At 45.1% G+C, this 21262-nt stretch overlaps 1 protein-coding gene across 8 annotated transcripts in view; it reads left to right on the plus strand.

The window, feature by feature from the left end:
* Nucleotides 1-20307, plus strand: part of NPAS3 (neuronal PAS domain protein 3) — a 959011-nt gene extending 938704 nt beyond the window's left edge. For 6 of the 8 annotated variants that reach the window (XM_059879434.1, XM_059879430.1, XM_024982066.2 and 3 more), the window contains 3 exons: nt 9869-10016; nt 13555-13679; nt 15839-20307. In XM_059879434.1, the coding sequence (XP_059735417.1) occupies nt 9869-10016; nt 13555-13679; nt 15839-17223 (1658 nt within the window). In that variant the 3' untranslated portion in view covers nt 17224-20307. The remainder of the gene's footprint in view (nt 1-9868; nt 10017-13554; nt 13680-15838) is intronic. The other 2 variants (XM_059879431.1, XM_024982068.2) reach the window with 1 other exon arrangement.
* Nucleotides 20308-21262: the final 955 nt, after the last annotated feature.

Genomic DNA, 21262 nt, shown 5'->3' on the forward strand with positions numbered 1-21262 from the left:
ATTTGAAAAGGTGGCATAAAGAGAAGACAATTACATTATGCTGTATAAACAAAACACAGGCGCCCCAGAGGTGGGGGCAACCAAAGGAGGATGAGACGTTCCAGAGGAAGCACACTCTCCCCAGACGCTGAACCGTGGTGGCGAGAAGCCAAGAAGGCAGGAGATATGGCAGGGGTGGGGGTGGGGAAGAGCAGGTGGTAAGGGCATCCCAGGCTTCAAAGAGCACATGAGAGGACACAAAATACAACCCACGATCTTTTCTCTACCGAGAGAGGAAGTCAGATGTTCGATTTCACTGATACATTCTAATACAATTCAGATCCAAGCAGTCCACTCTGAAGGAGATCAACCCTGGGATTTCTTTGGAAGGAATGATGCTAAAGCTGAAACTCCAGTTCTTTGGCCACCTCATGCGAAGAGTTGACTCATTGGAAAAGACTCTGATGCTGGGAGGGATTGGGGGCAGGAGGAAAAGGGGACGACAGAGGATGAGATGGCTGGATGGCATCACTGACTCAATGGAAGTGAGTCTGGGTGAACTCCGGGAGTTGGTGATGGACAGGAAGGCCTGGCGTGCTGTGATTCATGCGGTCTCAAAGAGTCGGACACGACTGAGTGACTGAACTGAACTGAACTGAATACAATTCTAACATGGATTCCTGGGGTTTTCCTTATTACTATTTCAATTAGTAGCTGCTTTTTATTATCATAAAAAGAAACACCTGATATTTGAGAGAAATGAGCCCATTGCTATTGTAAAGCACTATCCAAAAACAAAAAAAACAAAAAAACTTCTAAATCATCCATTTTAAGCAAACTCAAGTACCCTAAATAAAACTAATTCTATTACTTCTTACAAAATTAAGGACAAGATGACATTGTATTTTTTTAATTATTTTGCTTGAAATATAGATTTAATGACACCCTGCATACCTCCCAAAAAAACCTTCAAAATTTTCAATTAAAACACAAATGAGCAACACAGGATTTAATTTGTGTATGTGTTGAGCATACAATGTTTTCCCATTAATATAGGGCTGACTAAGGAGCAGGTGATTTGAACCTCTTTGTGAACGCCCATCCCCTCTCTGGCCTCCTTGAGTTCTTGGGGCGGCGCCAGAACCCACCTATGGAAGTAATAGAAAACCCAAGTAAAAATGACATAAACTTTCTTTGTAAATCATCTTCACTTTCCCTCCATGATCAAAGGACAACTGTAGCACTGCCAATGAATGTGCCTCATCGGACAGTGTCCAAAGTCAGGAGAGGGTCAGCTGCTACTTTCTGTTCATTTTCTGAAAGAAAATATCCCTGGAGGCTCTCCAGGAAAGTCTCATTGTCCAGCGCTTCATCAAATGCCCCAGCCTCAGCCACGCACTGGACGGAATTACCATGGCTGGTTTAAACAATCAAGGTTTATCTCCCTGAGGCATGGTGGAAGCCCACCACACATAGAGCCCCAAATGAGAGTCCTTTTACTCAAAAAGCAGCAGCAGATTTGCTATTCAGAGGACAATCAATGATGAGCGCACCTAGGAGAATCCGTAATGTTTTCACAATGAAGCACCAGGATTTCTGACAATTTAACAGAACAGGTGAACAGGTGAAATGTGCCTAAGCTCCTTTAAATAGTCCCAATTTTATGGAACACTCGTCTCTCCATACCTATGCCTCACCACTTAGACATTTCTTGGTAGAGATAGTAGACTTAGTGAAGTAACTCTATCTTGAAACACAGGATCTGCCAGGGACATAAAACAAACCTGATTACAAGATTCACCTCATCGTTTACCTTTCTGTAGGTCTCCCTACATCCCAGTACTTCATTTGCATTTTTAAAGGAAGTGAAGAATTCACCCAAGCCAGGATGGACCCGCTGTGTATTCACGGGCCTCCACTTTCCATGAGTCATCCTTGTGATAAACTTATTAGTGAAAGTGACTGATAAGCATCTGTCTCCTGTTTAAAGGCAAAGAGAGGCAAATCCTTACTTTCAGAAGACAGAAAACTTTTTCAACAGTCTCCCACGGTTGAGAGACTTCCCCCTGAATCTCGCGGTCCGTGGTTTCATCACATTCCAAACCTCAGTCAGTGCCCGGGAAGGGAAACGAAATTTCTGAGACCAACTGAGACTCAGACAGGACAGGTGGGCAACAGGCTCTGCTTCCTTTGCTGTCCCCCAGTGTTGGCACCAAAGTCACCTTCAGCAACATCATTTCTTGGATGAGTGAATAAATTCACTGTTTCCCTGATTTCCTGGTCACAAACCTTAATTCCATGCTGAAGAGTTCAGTGTTCCTTATATAAGAAATCCCCACCCAAAAAGATGGTATGAGGGCTAAAAAATACTGTATTCTTAAGTGTCCCAGGTCAAGAAGAGCAGGAATAGAGAGTACTAAAACTCCCTGGTTGGACTGAAACCAAAAAAAAAAAAAAAATCTAAGATCTCAGATGTCATTCTTGCCAACCATCACTTTGATTTCCAGTCCTAGAACATGATCCTCTCCATGTTAAAGCCTTGGTCTCCAGTTCTGCACATTACAATCAACAAAAGGGGAATTTATTTTTTAAATTTTACTAATTGACATGTTTTCAGTCAATGAAAAGTTTTCTGCATGATTCGATATTAACAGTTAATAAAAATCTATCCATTGGCGGTGGTACAGGAAAAAAAAACCTCTTCTGAGGTTATAAATCACACAGATAGCGATTGAAGCAGGGCCTGTCATTAGGGTATTAGGGGGAAAATCCATAGATGATGCACAGTCATTCACAGACCATCCACACACGCACGGCCTTCTGTCCTTAAGCTCTAACTCACATTAAGTATCAAATATTGTTAAACTTGACCAAATATTGCTCGGCACATAAATTTACAAAAAAACTAAAAACCAATTTGTGGATGCCTGCTATTTAAGACATCCAGCTCACTAATTGCAAAATCTATAGGAAAGTCTGCATGGCATCAAAGCCTTGCTTGATCCTGTGAGCAGTTCTAAATGAAAAACTGTCTCTATTGCAAGTAAATAAAGCACTTAGTGCACTGTTCCTGGCTCTAACGCTGTTTCTCTTGTGGGTTTTGAAAATGACCTTCCTGTAAGCATCAAGGACTATAACTTTTTAGATAAAGAAACTTGTTCTTGTTTTAAGTCTATGTCAGGTTCATTCCCCTATAGCCCACAGTTTTCAAAAGCAGAGGAAAAAGTAATCCAGAATTAAAAAAAAAAAAAATCCTGTTTCCAGAATGAAGTTCCCTGTCAGCCTGCCTTGGGCCTTAGGTGGAGAAGCAGAGATTAAAGAGTCAGTATTCTTTTTCATGTTTCATCTGCCAGTTTTGTGAATGTAGAAAGAAAACCAGTGGCTATAGCTAAGCACCCAACTGTGGTATTAAGTCAAAAGTGCGATTCTAGCACACCCCCAGCTTTCCATGCTCTCCACATTAGTGAAGTCGAAAATAATTTTTGAGTTTCTAGCAGAAAGCCCCCCTACTTCTCTGCTCCCCATTCTCTGCAGCCATTGATGAAGGTAGCTCAAGCGCGGGGGTGGGGATGCAGGGTGAGCTTTGCCGCAGATGCATCCCCATATCACCATGGTGATAATGAAGCTCTTTGTCCAGCTGTGTGAATGTCCAGTGTGAACTCCCCGATGATCTCACCATTTCCTATTGATTCTATACTTACCTGAATACACCAAGTACTGCAGCTTTTCAATGCATATGCAAACCTCTAAAACGTCCTTTTGTGCAATAGTCTGCTAAAAGACCGCTTTTGAGATGTGTTCTTCATCTCCTCTTCAAACTGAATTAGACTGCTTCCTTCTTTTGAAGGCACAAGTAACTCACTATTTAGAATCTTTGGCTTTGATTTTGTAAAACGGCCCAACAGGAAGAGAGCATGTTCTCTTTTTTCCTCCATATTTCTGAAGGCAAACTTGGACTGATTTGTTTTGATTTACTAAGAGAGTTATGTTGCTGCCACAGACACAGGCTTCCTTTATGTCCTTTCAATCATCAGTCTATCTCTGTGGACACAGTTTTCCCCGGGAACACTGAAATCCCTCTGTTGGTCACTGCGTGCAGAGCCATGGTTGTGCACTCTGGCAAGAGCTCGTCGGATTTGAAGGGGGTTGGGGGTGGGGTGGGGAGGTTTTCTCTACAAGTAGGACATTTCTTGTATGCCTGTCACTAAGCACAAACCAAGAGACCAGGTGGTTTTTTAAAAAGATAGTCAATCGAGCTGAGCATCCCGTCTTTGGGCATAAAATACATAGGTAATGTAAAAAGTCACATGTTCTAAAACATAAGCCCACCACATTTTTCTTTGAACTATATTAGCCATTTCCTTCACAATTAGAGGCAGATGATATTTTGACGCTTAGAGACAAAAATGGTCAGATGAGCAGGGCTGGAATGGTTCAACCAGGAAGATCTAAGTCTCCCCTAGTCTCTGATAGCTTCTCACAAATGCGGGGTCAGCCCTGTCCTGCAAAGCACAGTCTGTAACTCAAAGGTATCTGTAGCTTGGAAGGTGGGACAGCGCTAGTGACAGCTTCTTGGTTTTTCTCAGAGCTGAGCCATAGCAGCTGAAAGCAAGACTTCGGAGCTTGAAAGAGCATGTTCTCATGCAGCAGCAGAGGCGTCCACAGTTATGCCTGGGACCAGCCAAGACTGTAAGGGCATCTAGGAAATTTACACACTCAGCCTCCCTGGTCTTCACGCTTACCCTCCAAAACCTAAGACAAGGCCATTTCAGTGTTTCGAGATCCTTAAATAAAAATTAATCCCTGGACTTCCCTGGTACTCTGGTGGTTAAGAATCTGCCTGCCAATGCAGAGGACACAGGTTCAATCCCTGGTCTGGGAAGATCCCACGTGCCACGGGGCAACTAAGCCTGTGTGCCACAACTACTGAGCCTGTGCTTTAGAACCCACGTTCTGCAGAGAAGCCAACGCAATGAGAAGCCCGTGCAGCACAACTGGAGAAAGTCTGAGCACAGCAATGAAGACCCAGCGTAGCCAAAAATAAATACTTAGAAATTAAAAAAAAAAAAGATTAATTCCTATTGCCCAATTTTAAGGACATCGTTCTAGAAATGTTATGATGTGATCATTGAGCTCAGTAGGCACACATAGGCTACTCTACCAAAAAGTCTGGACAGCAAAAATAAACTTTGAGATTAATTAAAGAGAAGATGCCAGGTTATGTTTTAAAAGTACTCAGACCATATCATGGAGTAAGACTAAAAACATGATCCACATGAATATTCCTCTCTCTCGGTTTCTTCTCTTTATAGTTTGAGCATATTGTTATGAATGTTCTCCTGGGCTCATGGGTTTGTTGAGTATCTATCTCTTTTCAAGGGACAACTAACTATTTTTTAAGGACTTCTGTATCAAATAACTTTGTGTATGCATGCTTAGACATGTCCTACTATTTGTGACACCATGGACTGTAGCCTGCCAGGCTCCCTTGGACTCCATGGGACTGTCCAAGCAAGAACACTAGAGTGGGTTGCCATTTCCTTCTCCTGGGGATCTTCCTCACCCAGGGATCGAACCCGTGTCTTCTGCATTGGCAGGCAGATTCTTTACTGTTGAGGCATCTGCAAAGCCGGTATCAAGTAACTTACATCATGCTTATTTCTGTTTTTCTCCACGAAAGGGATTTTGTAAAATAGACTAAAACAGTCTCTCATTTCTCTCCATTATTTAAAGCTAGAATCCCAAAATAAAAATAACAGCCCTGGATTAGTGAGAATTGAGAAAGTTTTTGTGTTTATCAAGTTGTCTAACTTACTACAAACTAAAAATCCCTTTCAAACTGGCACCAAGGTGGCTTTTCTTCTTGAGCTGATTAGAACCACATGAGCTCAGGAAAAGCTGTCAGATCCTGCCTCTGGCACAGCTGGAATGATCCAACTGATTTGCTAGTACGATTTAAAAAAAAAAAAAAAGGAAACTTCATCCACAAATCATACATTTATGTTCTAGAGCCTCAAGCAAAAATTATTCCCTATTCATTTTAAAAGAAGCAAAATTCCACTGTGACCTCTTTTATAGGTCCTCTGGAAAAACAAAAGCACTGGGGTGATCTTGTGGTCAACATTTCATATAGTAGGAGCTAACTGTCCCTCAGACAGCAAAGAGATCAAACCAGGACATCAACCTAAATGTAATCCTAAAGGACATCAACCCTGAATATTTATTGGAAGGACTGATACTGAAGCTGAAACTCCAACACTTTGGCCACATGATGCAAAGAGCCGACTCACTGAAAAAGACCCTGATGCTGTGAAAGATTCGGAGACGGCAATGGCAACCTACTCCAGTACTCTGGCCTGGAAAATCCCATGGACAGAGGAGCCTGGTAGACTGGAGTCCATGGGGTCGCTAAGAGTCGGGCACGACTGGGCGACTTCACATTCACTTTTCACTTTCATGCATTGGAGAAGGAAATGGCAACCCACTCCAGTGTTGTTGCCTGGAGAATCCCAGGGACGGGGGAGCCTGGTGGGCTGCCATCTGTGGGGTCGCACAGAGTCGGACACAACTGAAGCAACTTAGCAGCAGCAGCTGGAAAAGACTGAAGGCAGGAGGAGAAGGGGGCGACAGAGAATGAGATGGTTGGGTGGCATACTGACTCATTAAACATGAGTTTGAGTAAACCCGGGAGATAGTGAAGGACAGGGAGGCCTGGGGTGCTGTAGTCCATGGGGACGCAATGAGTTGGACACGACATTACTGACTGAATAGGAGCTAACTCAGACCCAGCCTTATCTCCAGTTATCTAGATTTCCATAGACATATGGGGGGTGTCATTTAGAAAACACTGATCCTCAGAAAACAGTCATGATCTAACACCATGCTAGAATGTCTCCCTTTTCATAATTCTGTTTGTCAGGCTGGCCCAGAGCAAATCAATGGATTAAGTCAAACTTATCTTCTTGAGCTGACGGTGATAGGCCCCTGGATCTGCTCTGTGGTGTTGACCATATTAAGTAAAGGCACTCAAGTAGCTCCTGATTCCCCAGGGGACCCCTCAGGGGTCCCCTCCTTCCCAGCCTTTTTACCACCGCTTCCGCACTAAGCCTCCCTGGCCTGCCTGTCTCTCACTGAGGTCTCCTCTCTTTGCCAGATGGCCCTTGGCCTGAGTGATAAATAATATCATGTAATCATGGATCCTAATAAAGTTGTATTTATCTTCTCAGGAAACACAGATGCACCTAATCAGATCCAGAGTCATGCTGCCTGAACCCAAAAAGGTGACACCTCATCAGTCTTTTAGTAAATAAAGCCTTTCTGTCCCTTCACAACACACGCATGGGGCCCACTCCCAAGGCTGATGATTCACTGGTCATGCATTCCAGAAAGGAGATTTTGCTTCTTTGTTTATAAGAAAGTATTATTAGGAAGGGAGTGATGATCTTTATGTTAATTCTGCAAATTCTTCCTTGGCTTTATAATTTTTGACTCACTTTGCTATGCACTGCATGGGGTTTCCCAGGTGGCACTAGTGGTAAAGAACCTGCCTGCCCACGCAGGAGACAGAAGAGACATGGATTCAATTCCTGGGGCGGGAAGATCCCCTGGAGGAGGGCCTGGCAGCCCACTCCAGTATTCTGGCCTGGAGAATCCCATGGACAGAAGGTTGCAAAGAGTCAGATATGACTGAAGCCACTAAACAACAACAAAGCACTGCATTGTGGAATAGTCTTTTTTTTTTTTTTTAATTTTTAATTTTTGCATGCTTTGGGTCAAATTCTAGTCCAAAATCCCTAGCCAGGCTGAGCTGGGCTGGCCTGGCATCTCAGTGTTTTCTTCATGTGACTCTAAAAAAGGGACTTCTTAGGCTCTTTGCCTTTATTGAAAAGTGTAGGACCATTTGAAATAAGCCCTTATTCCAGATACACAGCAGGAAGAATTATACACCAACACTGTTTGGGGTACTCTAAGTTTTCTCTGCGAAAACAGTGGGCAGAATTTCATAACCCATCGTTCCTCTATTAATAGTTAACCAGGCTGAGAGGATCTGAATAAAAGCACATCTTGTTGCATGCAACAATGGTTTGACAGAAGAGCTGTACGGCAGAGTCAGTATTTTACTGCTTTCAGCTTCACTACGCAGTTTTGTAGTCGGGGAAGCCATGCATGCAGAATGGCAGAACTTACAATTGCCTACAAAAGCAGAGTACAATCCTACCTGTGGAGCCTCGCCACCAAGAGAAGGTGACAGTTCCGGGTTTTAAAAATACCCTAAACTGTAGAATAGTTTCAGAAAAGAACTCATCAGTCTTTGAAGCACTCATCAAAGCAAGCCATTTTCAAGCAACTGTTGAAACATAAGTATTAAATTTTATAGTCATCCATTTGGTATATTTTGCGACCAAAAAAAAAGGAGAATGGGAGGAAAGCATTGAAGTTTATGTGTTTATGGATAAAATATGTGGAGGTTTGATGTTTGATCACTTTCAGAGCCAGGAAGAGTGGCTCAGACACAACGGGAAGAGCTTCCACAGCCTTAAACACAGCTCTTTTCCAAAGTGACTTCCCTTTACCCATCCACACCCCCTCCCCAAAAAAATCAAAATGTACTTCACGAAACTATTGTATATGAAGCACTTATTAGCCATAATTAAATGGACAATATGAATTTACTACGTCTTTAGGACTCTGGCTTGTTCTGGTTTAGAGCAAGATGATTAATGCAAATACATATTACTTGAGATAACCATTTAGCAGCTAATTTAGCCAAATTTATTACAGCAGTTAGAGGTTTTTCATTTTAGCAGACGGAGACAAGGACATGCCAAAAGTGGGCAGCGTGGACGAGTGCACACTGCCCTCTAGTGGCCAGCCAGCTGGCGCGCTGCTGGGGGGAGTGCCGTCACTGAGATTCCTATCCAAGCGATAACAGCAGGTTGTGCACGTTTCCGGCATCCTTTTAAACCCTTCCCATCTATAGCACTTTATTCCAGGGGCTGATTTACTGCACTTTCCCCCCTTTTACTAGCTCAGGAGTACCCAGATACAAATCAAATCCATTTCAACCTGGCAAGATTTTGGTTAAAGTATCACTTTTAACATCTGCATTTTAAAGCTCTTTCCGTGGGTATTTAATGGCACCGTTTCACATTACTGATTGTTTTTACTTGTTCTTCATTTGGGGCCATATTTCAGAGTCTGTGCGGAGCTGTCACTCTGTTTAGCTCTAGCCAAGTCAATCCTGTGCCTCCCTTAGGCCAGCCTTTCTCTCTGACTTGGTAAGGGAATGTATTTTGTATTTGCTGAACGTTCAGCAAATTCTCCCTAGAATCTCCCAACTGACCCATGTAGATTTAGTTCATGCTATAAATTCTGTTCAACACGATCAAAAGGCACCGATGTATAAGAACACAGGTTGAGATGGCTCGCGCTGAGGTGAAATGATCAGACAGAGGGGGAAAGCATCTTCGGAACCATTCAGATATCCAGAATCGCAGAGGGGGCTACCTCGAAGCCATGAATAAATCACATCCAGATTTGCCTGTGGTCCCATCTGACGTCAAACCCTCCCTTGACAACATCCATGCCGCATTAAGTGTTCTGTGAGCCAGCAAGATCTGCAGTCCTGTTATCCTTCCTTTCACACCATGACTGCCCCAAATGGAATCAAGTCCTGCTACAAACATAGTAACCCTAGCTCCAGAGCTGCCGCTCCACTGAATTGGTGATTTTATTTGTCCTACTAATGGCATTCTACATTAAGCATACAGAGGGGCACCCCTGACTCGGTGCAGAAACTCCTCTTTCTAAGCTTCAGATTTTGCAGAGATAATGATCATTTCACCCCAGTCTTAACATGCGATGCCTTCTGCTTTGTTTTTTCCACTAGTGCTGAATAAGGGCCAGTGTGTGACCAAGTACTACCGCTGGATGCAGAAGAACGGAGGCTACATCTGGATCCAGTCTAGTGCCACCATAGCTATTAACGCCAAGAACGCAAATGAGAAGAATATCATCTGGGTGAACTATCTTCTGAGGTATATTTCCAAATTCTTTCTCATTCCTGTCTCAGTTATAAAACATAAAGCCCGATGGTTAATAGCTGACATGTATTATCTTTTGATAGTATCTGGTGTGGAATTATATGGAAATTCCGCTTTTCTTTCCACAAGAGTCAAAGAAATGGGAAAGGATCAAAGTTATGTCAGTAGGGACTTCCAGGGCAGACCTGTGAACTGCTCAACAGTTCTTGATCAGCCCACATTTGGGCGGCTTTGCAGAAGTTGCTTTGGTTTCCCCACAATCATTCAGGCCAGATAAAGAACACAGATGTTTGCCTCCAGTGGAAACATTCAAAAAGCATCTCCTTCTCCCCGACACACTCTCATACTCATGCACTCCAACCCCTGCAAAAATGGTGTGAAAGGGGATGGGGAAGAAGTGGCAGAGTGCACCATATTCCTCCTGTATCCCATCCCTTTGAAGCCCTGAGCATATTACATAGGGTTAGATTCCTCAAGCACTCGTTTAGGTAAGTGAAGGGAATCACTTCACAAGAATCAAGACAGTTTCAGTATACAGATGAAGGAGTCTTCTTTTGCCTGCTCTGTGATCTCAGGCAAGTGTGACCGCTACTTGAATGCATCCTCAAATTTATATCCATTAATGCAGCCAAGCTCAACAGCTTCCTGAATTCCAGTGTGCAATAGCATTCCTCTCCCCTTCCTCAAATGCTTGCTGCCTATGCATTCAGACAAGCACCACGGTAACCAAGACGAGCCTGGGTGGTCTGCATCTGGGGACAAGCTGTCTGAGATCTTCTCCACCAATCCTGCTAGGAAATTCTCCAACTCCCCAGCCTGGCTCCCTCCCACCACCGTCATTCCAGTCTTTGGTTTCTCTTGGCCTAAAGCCACTAAGCAGGGCCCACACATGGCCTTAGGAGGTGAACTGCCAGTAGGTCTTCTGAATGGAAGTTGTTACCCTTTGGCTGATAATCTCAACAGGGAGTACCCGAATCCCGTTTTTCTTTGAGACTGAGAAGCTGACAGCCGTGGCTCATCAGCACGCTGACCCTTCAGTGTGTTCGCCTCCACTGGTGACTTGAAGGCATGAATGTGCTTGCTCCCAATAGCATATCAATCAGACACTAATGATTATTGCTCTAGAGAGGGCTTTAATGTGTACCACTTAGAAGAGTCTTCATTCATCTACTTTCTTTTTCCTTTTTTTGACCTCTTCTACTCTACATTAAGTCTCTCTAAAGGTAAAAGTATGAGTATTTAATGGGGCTTTCTCCAAAGCCTGCTTTTCATGCAAACTATGCTCTGTGATACACCCAAGGTGGGTTCTGCTTTCAGGGAATTCTTTTACTTAGAGGTTTATGGAATAGTCACTCTAGGCAATGCAGAAGGTTATAAAAACTCACATGCCAAAGAAAAAACAGAATAAGGTATTGCGGCATTGATGTTCATTGGCTAGGCAAAAATGGTGTTGTGCCAGAGAGATCCATTATTCTTAAAACTTAGATGTTAGTGGGACTTCCCTGGTCCATGCTGCAACTAAAGATCCTGGGTGCCGCAACAAAGAACCAGTACAGCCAAATAAATAAATAAAAATAAATATTAAAAACATTAGACATTAGTAAGAGGGACACAGAAGTCTGAAAGATGGCTGTCCCCCTGCGGCTGGAACCTCGGGAGCTAAACTCATCCCATGGTTGTTCACCTGATTCAGGGAGATTTCTTCCCATGTGGATCTTACGGCCTCATCAGCCTCATGACTTCCTACTCTGCCCCCAAACAGAGGGACAGGGAGGGTTAGGAAGAGGTCAGTCTGTGCTACTCTGGAGCAACACTCTCGGTCCACATGAGGATCACACGGAGCAGGCTCATGAGCATTGGTTGCTCCTGTTCCACCCAGTTCCATCTGGAGAGGAAGGAAGCAATTTGGGTATCAAAGACCAGCCTCCTGGCTCAAAAAGCCTCAGCCTCAGGCCAGCCAGACCTGTTTCTGCAGACCTGAAGACTCCCCATGGGTTCACTACTAGAAGATCGTACATCATGGCAGCTGGACCACAGGAGGCTGAAAGAGATGAACTCCAGCGAGAGGGAGGACCCCCAAGTCAGACACCCACCAGGATCACTTCCTCGCCTGGAGGTCTACAAAGACAGGCCTTGGCCTTGGCCAGACAGCAACTACTGAAGTTGGCTTTTCCCTCCCATCTTCTTATCCTTTGCTCCTCCCTGAGCAGTATTTTCCTGCTCCCTCTCCTAGCCAGAGTCCCTCACTTCTGGGCCCCCTCTAGGCTTGCAGTTCCCTGTTCTGAAATTACTTCAGTCATCTCCTCCAGTCTTCTTCCTATGCCCTTACAACACGTGGTAGAAGACTGCGTAAGGGTTAAGACCACCTTCCCACCTTCGGCTCAGCTAGAGAAGGCTCTGCTGCTGATGCTAATTCACACTAAGGAGTAAATGCTAAATGCCCGATCATTTATCTTAGAGAATTAACGCCACCCTCCCCACCCGCCACCCTGGGGATATTGGCGACTGTAGAGCAGTTACTGAAACAGTGCCTTTTTGATACAGGAATTTCACTAGAAATGAGCTAGGGAGCCAGTAATCATCAATGGTAGGTGTCTGGCTGACTGGCCATGATATCAACAGGAGGACAGAAGAGGGCATTCTCCATTTGGAGGAAAGAGGCTTTCCTTGTGCCTTCAGATTACGGTAGCCTATCCTGCTTGGGTGCTGGGCTGGCCTTGGAGTGGCATTTCATGAAGATCGCTAGCTCAGACTGACCGAACATACTCCCTTTTCCAGGAGAGGCATTCTTCTAAATTAAAAGTGGAACAAAAATTAAGCATTTTTGTGCAGATGGGGTTAGATCTATTCTGTTAGGGCCTCTCTCACACTGGGACTCTCCCCACTGCAATCAGATTCCAGCTAACAAGCCACAGGTGTACACCACATGAGCAGATGAAACTGTGATTGTAATGGGTGTGTTGACAGTTCAGTAGCCATAATCCATGCAGCCCAAAGTGCACCTGTGCATCTGTCAGATCGTTAGGCACTGGGGGCTCTGCCCCCCACTACCCCTGTGCCCCCCTTCCACACACACACAGCCTCAGAGCCATCTGAACAGCTGAGGAGCTCCATCAAGGAGCCAACACAAGGGTACTGAAACGATGGCCTCATTAGGAGCCCAGGAGGCAGGGGGACGAACTGGTGAGGGTACTCGGTGCATCTTCCGTTCCCCCAGGTGTGAGACGGGGTGGAATGTTAAGCAGCACAGTTCCCTGGCCCCCAGTGGTATCTGATTATTTAAAAGCTTTTCAGTGGCTTTCATGTGGCATTTGGGTATTCATCATTGTAGCAAGGTGCACCTGTACCCCAGCCATGCAATCCAAGCTTCTATAAAAGTCCTGTGATGAGCTGAGAAATGATTTCATGGTTAATCTTCCAAACTCTCTGAGCTCCCCAAAGTTTGGGGCATGGAAGTGGAAAAAGGATGGTCAAAAGCAAGCCATCCCGAATGGGTGTGTGCACTCCTGATGAACGCCTCCCTCCCCCACAGCAACCCCGAGTACAAGGACACCCCAATGGACATCGCACAGCTCCCTCACCTGCCGGAGAAAACTTCGGAGTCCTCGGAGACCTCCGACTCTGAGTCAGACTCTAAAGACACCTCAGGTATTACAGGTATTACAACTTCTCCATGTTCTGCGGTTAAGGCTTGCCTTTCCAAACATGAGGGGTGGGCAACGGCCAGAGGGCCATCATCTGAATGAAACAACTGGTCAAATTTGATATAGAGAAGTCAGTCATGTCAAGGTATTACTGAGCCTTTCTCAACACACATTTGTATATATACTTATATACCACTACATACATATGTACACATTATATATGTGTGTGCACATACATAAAACACACACACTTATGTATGTGATATTATATAAATATATTCATGTATATGGGCTTCCCTGGTGGCTCAGATGGTAAAGAATCTGCCTGCAATGTGAGAGACCTCGGTTTGATCCCTGGGTTGGGAAGATCCCCAGAAGGGAATGGCAACCCACCCTAGTATTCTGGCCTGGAGAATTCCTAGACAAAGCAGCCTGGTGGGCTACAGTCCACTGGATTCCCAAGAGTCGGACAGGAATGAGTGACTAACACACACATGCTGCTGCTGCTGCTAAGTCACTTCAGTCGTGTCCAACTCTGTGCAACCTCATTGGCAGCAGCCCACCGGGCTCCCCCGTCCCTGGGATTCTCCAGGCAAGAACACTGGAATGGGTTGCCATTTCCTTCTCCAATGCATGAAAGTGAAAAGTGAAAGTGAAGCCGCTCAGTCGTGTCCAACTCATATGTAAAACTATATACATATATGCATATTGCTATATATTAATACACATAGCTATATTATACACAAATTTACAGAGACTGATTGATTTAGCCATCGCTTAATGTCAGCCCTCCATAGGGAAGAAGCCCTGCCCTAACCCCATAGCGAGCTCCACCCTCTTTACCAGAGCAGACAGCAGGCTATCTTTGTTGCTCCAAGACAGACTGTGATTTGAGCCCCAAATGTTCACATGCTCACCAAGCTGGGATGGAACCCCTAAAGTGGGATACTCAATGGCATCAGTAACTGACTCTTTCTGTGTGCTGGACTGTTAGTCATTTTCTGAATCTATGCTGAATAAATCCACGCTTTCCCTTTCCTAGTTATTTTGGGAAGCAGACTGAATAGTTCTTTGGAACACAGAAAAGTTAACATAAAAATTTACTTTTCCTCCAATCCCCAGTTCCCTTCTACAGGCACACATAGATCCAGGGAGCACATAACTCAGAGAATTTACAACTGCAAAAATTCCTTCTAACCCAACCTTTTCTGCTAAATAAAGGAAAGCCAGAGTAAGTGACGTGATATGCCCAGGGTTCCAGTCCAGGCTGCCATCCAAATCCATGTAGCAGAGCCATGAAACCGGCATCATCCCTAAATGTTTTGAGGTTACATTACTAAGAAAACCTATCCTCCCTAAAATGTGGCAGATGACTAGGGCTCCCCCACACAAGCCCCATCCATTGGGAACCTGCTCCTGTGAACACATATCCCTCTACTCCAGACAGCCTCAGGGAAGCAGGAGGAAATGAGGAGGCTCTTGATAGTTTTCTGCATTCATTTGAGGGTCTTCACTAGGGCAGAGTTCCAGAACAGACAATGTCTGCCCCTTATTTATACAGTATATAGCAGTGAGCCAAAAAGACAAAAATCCCCCTGCCCTGTGGAGTTTGTATTCCAGTTGAGGGAAAAGACAATAAAAATAAAACACACAAATGAATCAGATGACATTCAGTGCTCTGAAGAATAACAACTCTAGGAATAGACAGTATGATTTTCGATAAGGAGCAAATATTTGCCAGAAGAAAACTCACACCTCTTTGGGAGGTCACCTTGCAAATCATCATTCTCCTGTGCCACTGACACCTTATTCCAGGTTATGCACGCTGATTCCCCGAGTATTTTTGCAGAACTTCTCAAACGTTAATGTGCCTAAGAATCACCTGGGGATCCTGTTCAAATGAAGGATCCTATTCAGTAGCTCTGGGTGGACGCCTAGGATTCTGTATTTGGAACAAGCCTCCAGGTGATGGGGCCCGTGCTCTGGGAGTCACTCCCCCACCCCCCATAACCTCGGTCCTCACGAGAGAGAAAGCCAAGGCTTGAGGTTTCCAAAGTGGTGGAGGGAGCAGCAGCTCAGGATGGGACAAGACACCCAGCCCTCCCCTCCCCCACCCCCGCAGGTGCGCGTTGGGCTGCTAACCTGACATCTCCTGTGTCTCCCCCCACACAGAGGACAACGAGAACTCCAAGTCCGACGAGAAGGGGAACCAGTCGGAGAACAGCGAAGACCCGGAGCCCGACCGCAAGAAGTCAGGCAACACGTGCGACGACGACATGCACTGCAATGACGACGGCCACAGCTGCAGCAACCCGGACAGCCGCGACAGCGACGACAGCTTCGAGCATTCGGACTTTGAGAACCCCAAGGCGGCCGAGGACGGCGGCGGAGGCGGCTTCGGCGCGCTGGGCCGGATGCAGATCAAGGTGGAGCGCGGCTACGTGGAGAGCGAGTCGGACCTGCGGCTGCAGGACTGCGAGTCGCTGTCGTCGGACAGCGCCAAGGACTCGGACAGCGCGGGCGAGGCGGGCGCGCAGGCCTCCAGCAAGCACCAGAAGCGCAAGAAGCGGCGGAAACGGCAGAAGGGCGGCAGCGCCAGCCGCCGGCGCCTGTCCAGCGCGTCGAGCCCGGGCGGACTGGACGCCGGCCTGGTGGAGCCCCCGCGGCTGCTGTCGTCCCCCAACAGTGCCTCGGTGCTCAAAATCAAGACCGAGATCTCGGAACCCATCAACTTTGACAACGACAGCAGCATCTGGAATTACCCGCCCAACCGGGAGATCTCCCGGAACGAGTCGCCCTACAGCATGACCAAGCCCCCCAGCTCCGAGCACTTCCCGTCCCCGCCGGGCGGCGGCGCGGGCGCCGGGGGGCTGCACGTGGCCATCCCGGACTCGGTCCTCACCCCGCCCGGCGCCGACGGCACCTCCTCCTCCGCCACGGCCACCGCCCGCAAGACTCAGTTCGGCACGTCGGCCCCCGCGGCCTTGGCCCCCGTCGCCTCCGACCCACTGTCGCCCCCGCTGTCAGCGTCCCCGCGGGACAAGCACCCCGGGGGCGGGAGCGGGAACGGGAACGGCGGGGGTGGTCCGGGCACTGCCAACTCCTTGCTGTACACCGGGGACCTGGAGGCTCTGCAGAGGTTGCAGGCGGGCAACGTCGTGCTGCCGCTGGTGCACAGGGTGACCGGGACCCTGGCGGCCACCAGCACGGCCGCACAGAGGGTCTACACCACGGGCACCATCCGCTATGCCCCCGCCGAGGTGACCCTGGCCATGCAAGGCAACCTGCTGCCCAACGCGCACGCTGTTAACTTCGTGGACGTTAACAGCCCGGGCTTCGGCCTCGACCCCAAGACGCCCATGGAGATGCTCTACCACCACGTGCATCGGCTCAACATGTCGGGACCGTTCGGCGGCGCAGTGAGCGCGGCCGGCCTGACGCAGATGCCGGCCGGCAACGTGTTCACCACGGCGGAGGGACTCTTCTCCACGCTGCCCTTCCCGGTCTACAGCAACGGCATCCACGCGGCACAGACTCTGGAGCGCAAGGAGGACTGAGCGGCGCCCCCTGGCGGCCTGGCGGGGGGCTCCGCCCGCCCCCGGAGGCATCGTCGGCGTTTTCGTTTAGACCTTTGATTCTAGCACTTTGAATTCGAGCAGGTCAGCATCTTCTCTTCGCCACGACGGTCCCCGTTCCACCCCCTTTTCTTTCTTTCACTGGACTCATTCTTTCCTGTAAAGATATTTTTTATTTTTGGGGGCCTTCAGAGGGTCAGACGACCGGTTGCCTGCCCTTTTGTCTTCTTCTGAGATGTGTGTTGGGTTGTTTTGCTCTCTTTTGCATCTTTATTGAGATGTCTTTCATGTGTATATGCCTCTGCCATAGAATACTCAGTCTTGTGGTCAAGAGATTTCTCAAGTGACAACCATTGGGTGTTCTTCGTAAAGATCTTGATATGATCAAGATTGAAAGAGACAAGCATAAACAATGTGCCCTGTTTGACTAAGTCAAATGAAATGGGGTGGTGTTTTGTTTCTGTTCCTGATTCCTTTGAAAATAGGGGGATAGCATTTTAGAATTTTATGCAGAATTTAATTCTCTTTTTATGGTTAAGATTTTAAGATTTTCTTACTTGCACATAAAAATAATTTGGGTTCTTAAGCTTAATTTCTGGCCTGTGACTAGAATGTTTAAAAACAAAAAGTTGGACTAAATGTTAATTACTGAAACATTAACTTAATTTCTAAAACCATGGTGCTATCATTTATTAATCTGTAATGTCTTCATACAAAATGCAGCTCCTGGGCTGGGTTTTGGAAAAAACAAACAAAAAGTGTGTTCTGTCCTGGTCTGGAGTCCATTGCTGCAGTCTCCTTGGTTAGTTAAGACAAAGCCCTCATTAACGTTTGCTGCAGGACTTAAAATTTACCTCCCAACTAACAAACATAGCCTCACATTAAATTTAATGGGTCAGGAAAGCCCTTTTTAAAAGGGTTTTTGGAAAACTCAATCAAACTGACTTGAGGAGCAGTTTAGGTACATTCTGCCTTTTGTTGAGCTTTTTTCCTTTCCTTTTCTCAGTCTAACTGAGGCTAATTTTTACAACTTCAATAACACTTCAGAGTAAAAGAAGGAAAAAATATTTAACATTTTTTTTTCATTTCTTGCTTAAAAAAACAAGGAAGGTTGTATTTGTATTTTGGGGGACTGATTTGATGGATTTTTTTTTCCCCTTTGGTTCTTTTATATCTAGGTTGGAACCAATAAGGTTTAAAACTAATGAATGGGTTAAAATAAGCTTCAAACAGATAACTGCAACTGAAAACTGCACATTAAGTTAAAAAAAAAAAGAAAAAAAGAAAAAGGAAAAAAATATCCTATTTTGTCTTCGTTGCCAGAAATCAGTGTAGTGTCAAACACTCCAAATGACTGTCAAGTATAAATTCTTCTTCCACTCCATTTTTGGCAGCTGTTTGTTAAGGCATCTAATGACAGATGTGAGAACTGTAACGTGTGCGCTGTGTACGTGTCCTTGGCCGTCAGTCCATTGCAGTTTCAATGTGTTTCTATATGCGGTATATACTAAGCTAATGTAGTTGTTTTGTCCTTTGTCTTCTCTGTGCTCTATCTCTAGTCTGGAGTGGTACAGTCCCATTCCTGCAGTCCTAGTGAATCAGTGATTCTTGGGGGTTAGTGACTTTTGTGTGGTGGCCTTCCTCTGTAACGTCACCCTACGCTGCTTCTACTGTCTGTGACTCTTCCGTTTCACTTAAGATTCCTGCTGTTGCTTTACTGGTGTATATTCTCCTGACCTCTCCCCTTTCTTTCCCTCTCTCTCGTCTCCCCTTTTCCTGCCTCGTCTCCCCACCACCCCAACTTCGCCCAAACCTTTTTCATTCTCAGAGATAAAAAGACTCTTAACTAGCTCAAGGTTAATGGAGCCATTTTTTTCCCACAACGGAATTCTGGGTACGACTCTTTCTTCTGCAGTGCCACGCAACGCACTGAAGAATAACGCTCAGATGTATGAAATAAATTGATGCCATATAGCCTCAGTTGTTAACATTCCCAGAGTCCCTTGTGCTCTACCTATAAGCAGTGGGTGCTTTTCTTTGGTTTCTTTCCAGGTTGGCTGATGGAGCAATATATAAAGCAATTTACCAGTGAGACAGAAAATTATTTCAAAGGTCAACCAACATTTTTTAAAAACAAAAGGGGAGGGGGGGGATGGACTATAGAATTGTCATATATATTTGTTTATGTGTGCAATGCTAATTAATAGAGTAACTCGGCTGTCCTTTGAATATCACTGTGTTGAGTGGATTCCTCCTGGCCCTCTGATTCCATGAGTTGGGCCCAAACCACTGTGGAATAGTAACAAAAAAAAAAAGTTTAATGCCACAAATTTTAATAGCGAGTGCTTACTTGAAGGATCTGAGTAGTTGTAGAAGGTGAAGAAGGCCAATCATGAAATTTAAAGATTAATTTTGGAAGCTCTACTCTAGCTATCGAACAATCAAAGGAACGCACCTATCAGCTACAAAGAACAGCTAGACAGCTGTTGGTTTTTTTTCTTTCTTTTATAAATGTTTCTGTGTTGTGTCAGAATGATTTCTGGTGATTTAAACTAACAGATAATCACAGCTGCTGTCTAAATCCATAGTGTTAAAATTACAAAATGAAAAAAAAAAAAAAAAAACTTCATTACCTGTGAAGCCTGTGTCTGTGTTTTTAACTATTTCTTGTACAAATATATGAAAACTTTTATGAGGAGACTGGTGCCAAGTAGCTGAATAATGGGGAAAGGGATATTCTGTTCGTAAAAATCTTAGCAGTGTTACCAACTCTACAATATATATATAAAAAAATTAAAACGTTACAAAGCGACAGCTATGGTACATTTGTTTTGTGTGAAGCTAACCCGGACCTAACTTCCTGAGTGCCTGGCTTATTTTGAAACATTTTTTTTCATTGACCATTGATAATGCTGCAAATCAGAAATGTACATACTTCATTTACAACAGGGTTCTTTTTATACTTTTGTAGATTCTCATACATGTCACATACATGGTTGTCTTTATGTAACTTAATTTTTCATCCACAGGTGCCATTTTCATAATAAACTTCTCTTGGATTTGTTACTATCTGGCATCATTTCTTTTACATGTAACCATCCTAACTAATGAATGCTGGTAGTATTTGTTTAAGCAGGTACCTTGGTCATTATTCTTGATTTAAAAAGAAAAAAAATTTAAAGCATCCATATTTTTGCTAGTTTTGGACGAAATGCATAGCTTGTGTACCGATAAGGCTGACAAGGCACAGATTAAGATGCTAATCCAAATACTACACCAAACTTGCAACCATCCTAAATTTTCAGCTACCCAAACTCATTGTCATATGAGCATTGCTATGCACATTATCAAAGCTGAACAACAGGCCTGCAACATTAACCACTATGGGAAGTGTGCATTTTTTTCTTGATTAATGCAGAGTAAGTGGTGACAGTTTTCATACATTAATCATTCAAAATGCACTCGATATTTTCATTTATTACAAGCTGTAATGTATAACCAACTGTTCCATGCTTATACCTTCTCTTTATACTAAATATGTATTTTCTTTCTCCAGACAAGCCAAGTAAGTCATGATTGTGCTGTGTTATTGGGTAGGTCAGCACCCAGCCTGTCCCGCTTTGAGGCAGGTCAGCTGGCTAACTCCAAAAAATAAACAAAGGGGAAAAAACTTCAGCTGTTACCTAAAAGTTAAGGATGCAGGTGGGTCACCTGTTAAGTCTGTGCACTCCAGAAAATGAAGACGTGGATGGGTTGAGCGGAAAGAAAAGGTAAATACTTTGTCCAAAATCTCCCGACTATTGTAAATATCATGTCCTACTTTGAGTCTCCTGTGACATTTGCCAATTCAAGGGTACTTTTGGTTAATGGAGAATTGCTTCAGACTGGTGGATATGGTAATGTGGTTATGGTTGTGGGTCTCTAGATCTCTTCAGTAGGCCCTTTCTGGATCCCTGGAAATAAGTACTTAGAAATAGGAAGACAGTGACTGAGAATACAGAACTGGGCTCTCTCAACTGCT

Source organism: Bos taurus, chromosome 21, assembly GCF_002263795.3.
Source record: "Bos taurus isolate L1 Dominette 01449 registration number 42190680 breed Hereford chromosome 21, ARS-UCD2.0, whole genome shotgun sequence".
NCBI lineage: Eukaryota > Metazoa > Chordata > Mammalia > Artiodactyla > Bovidae > Bos > Bos taurus.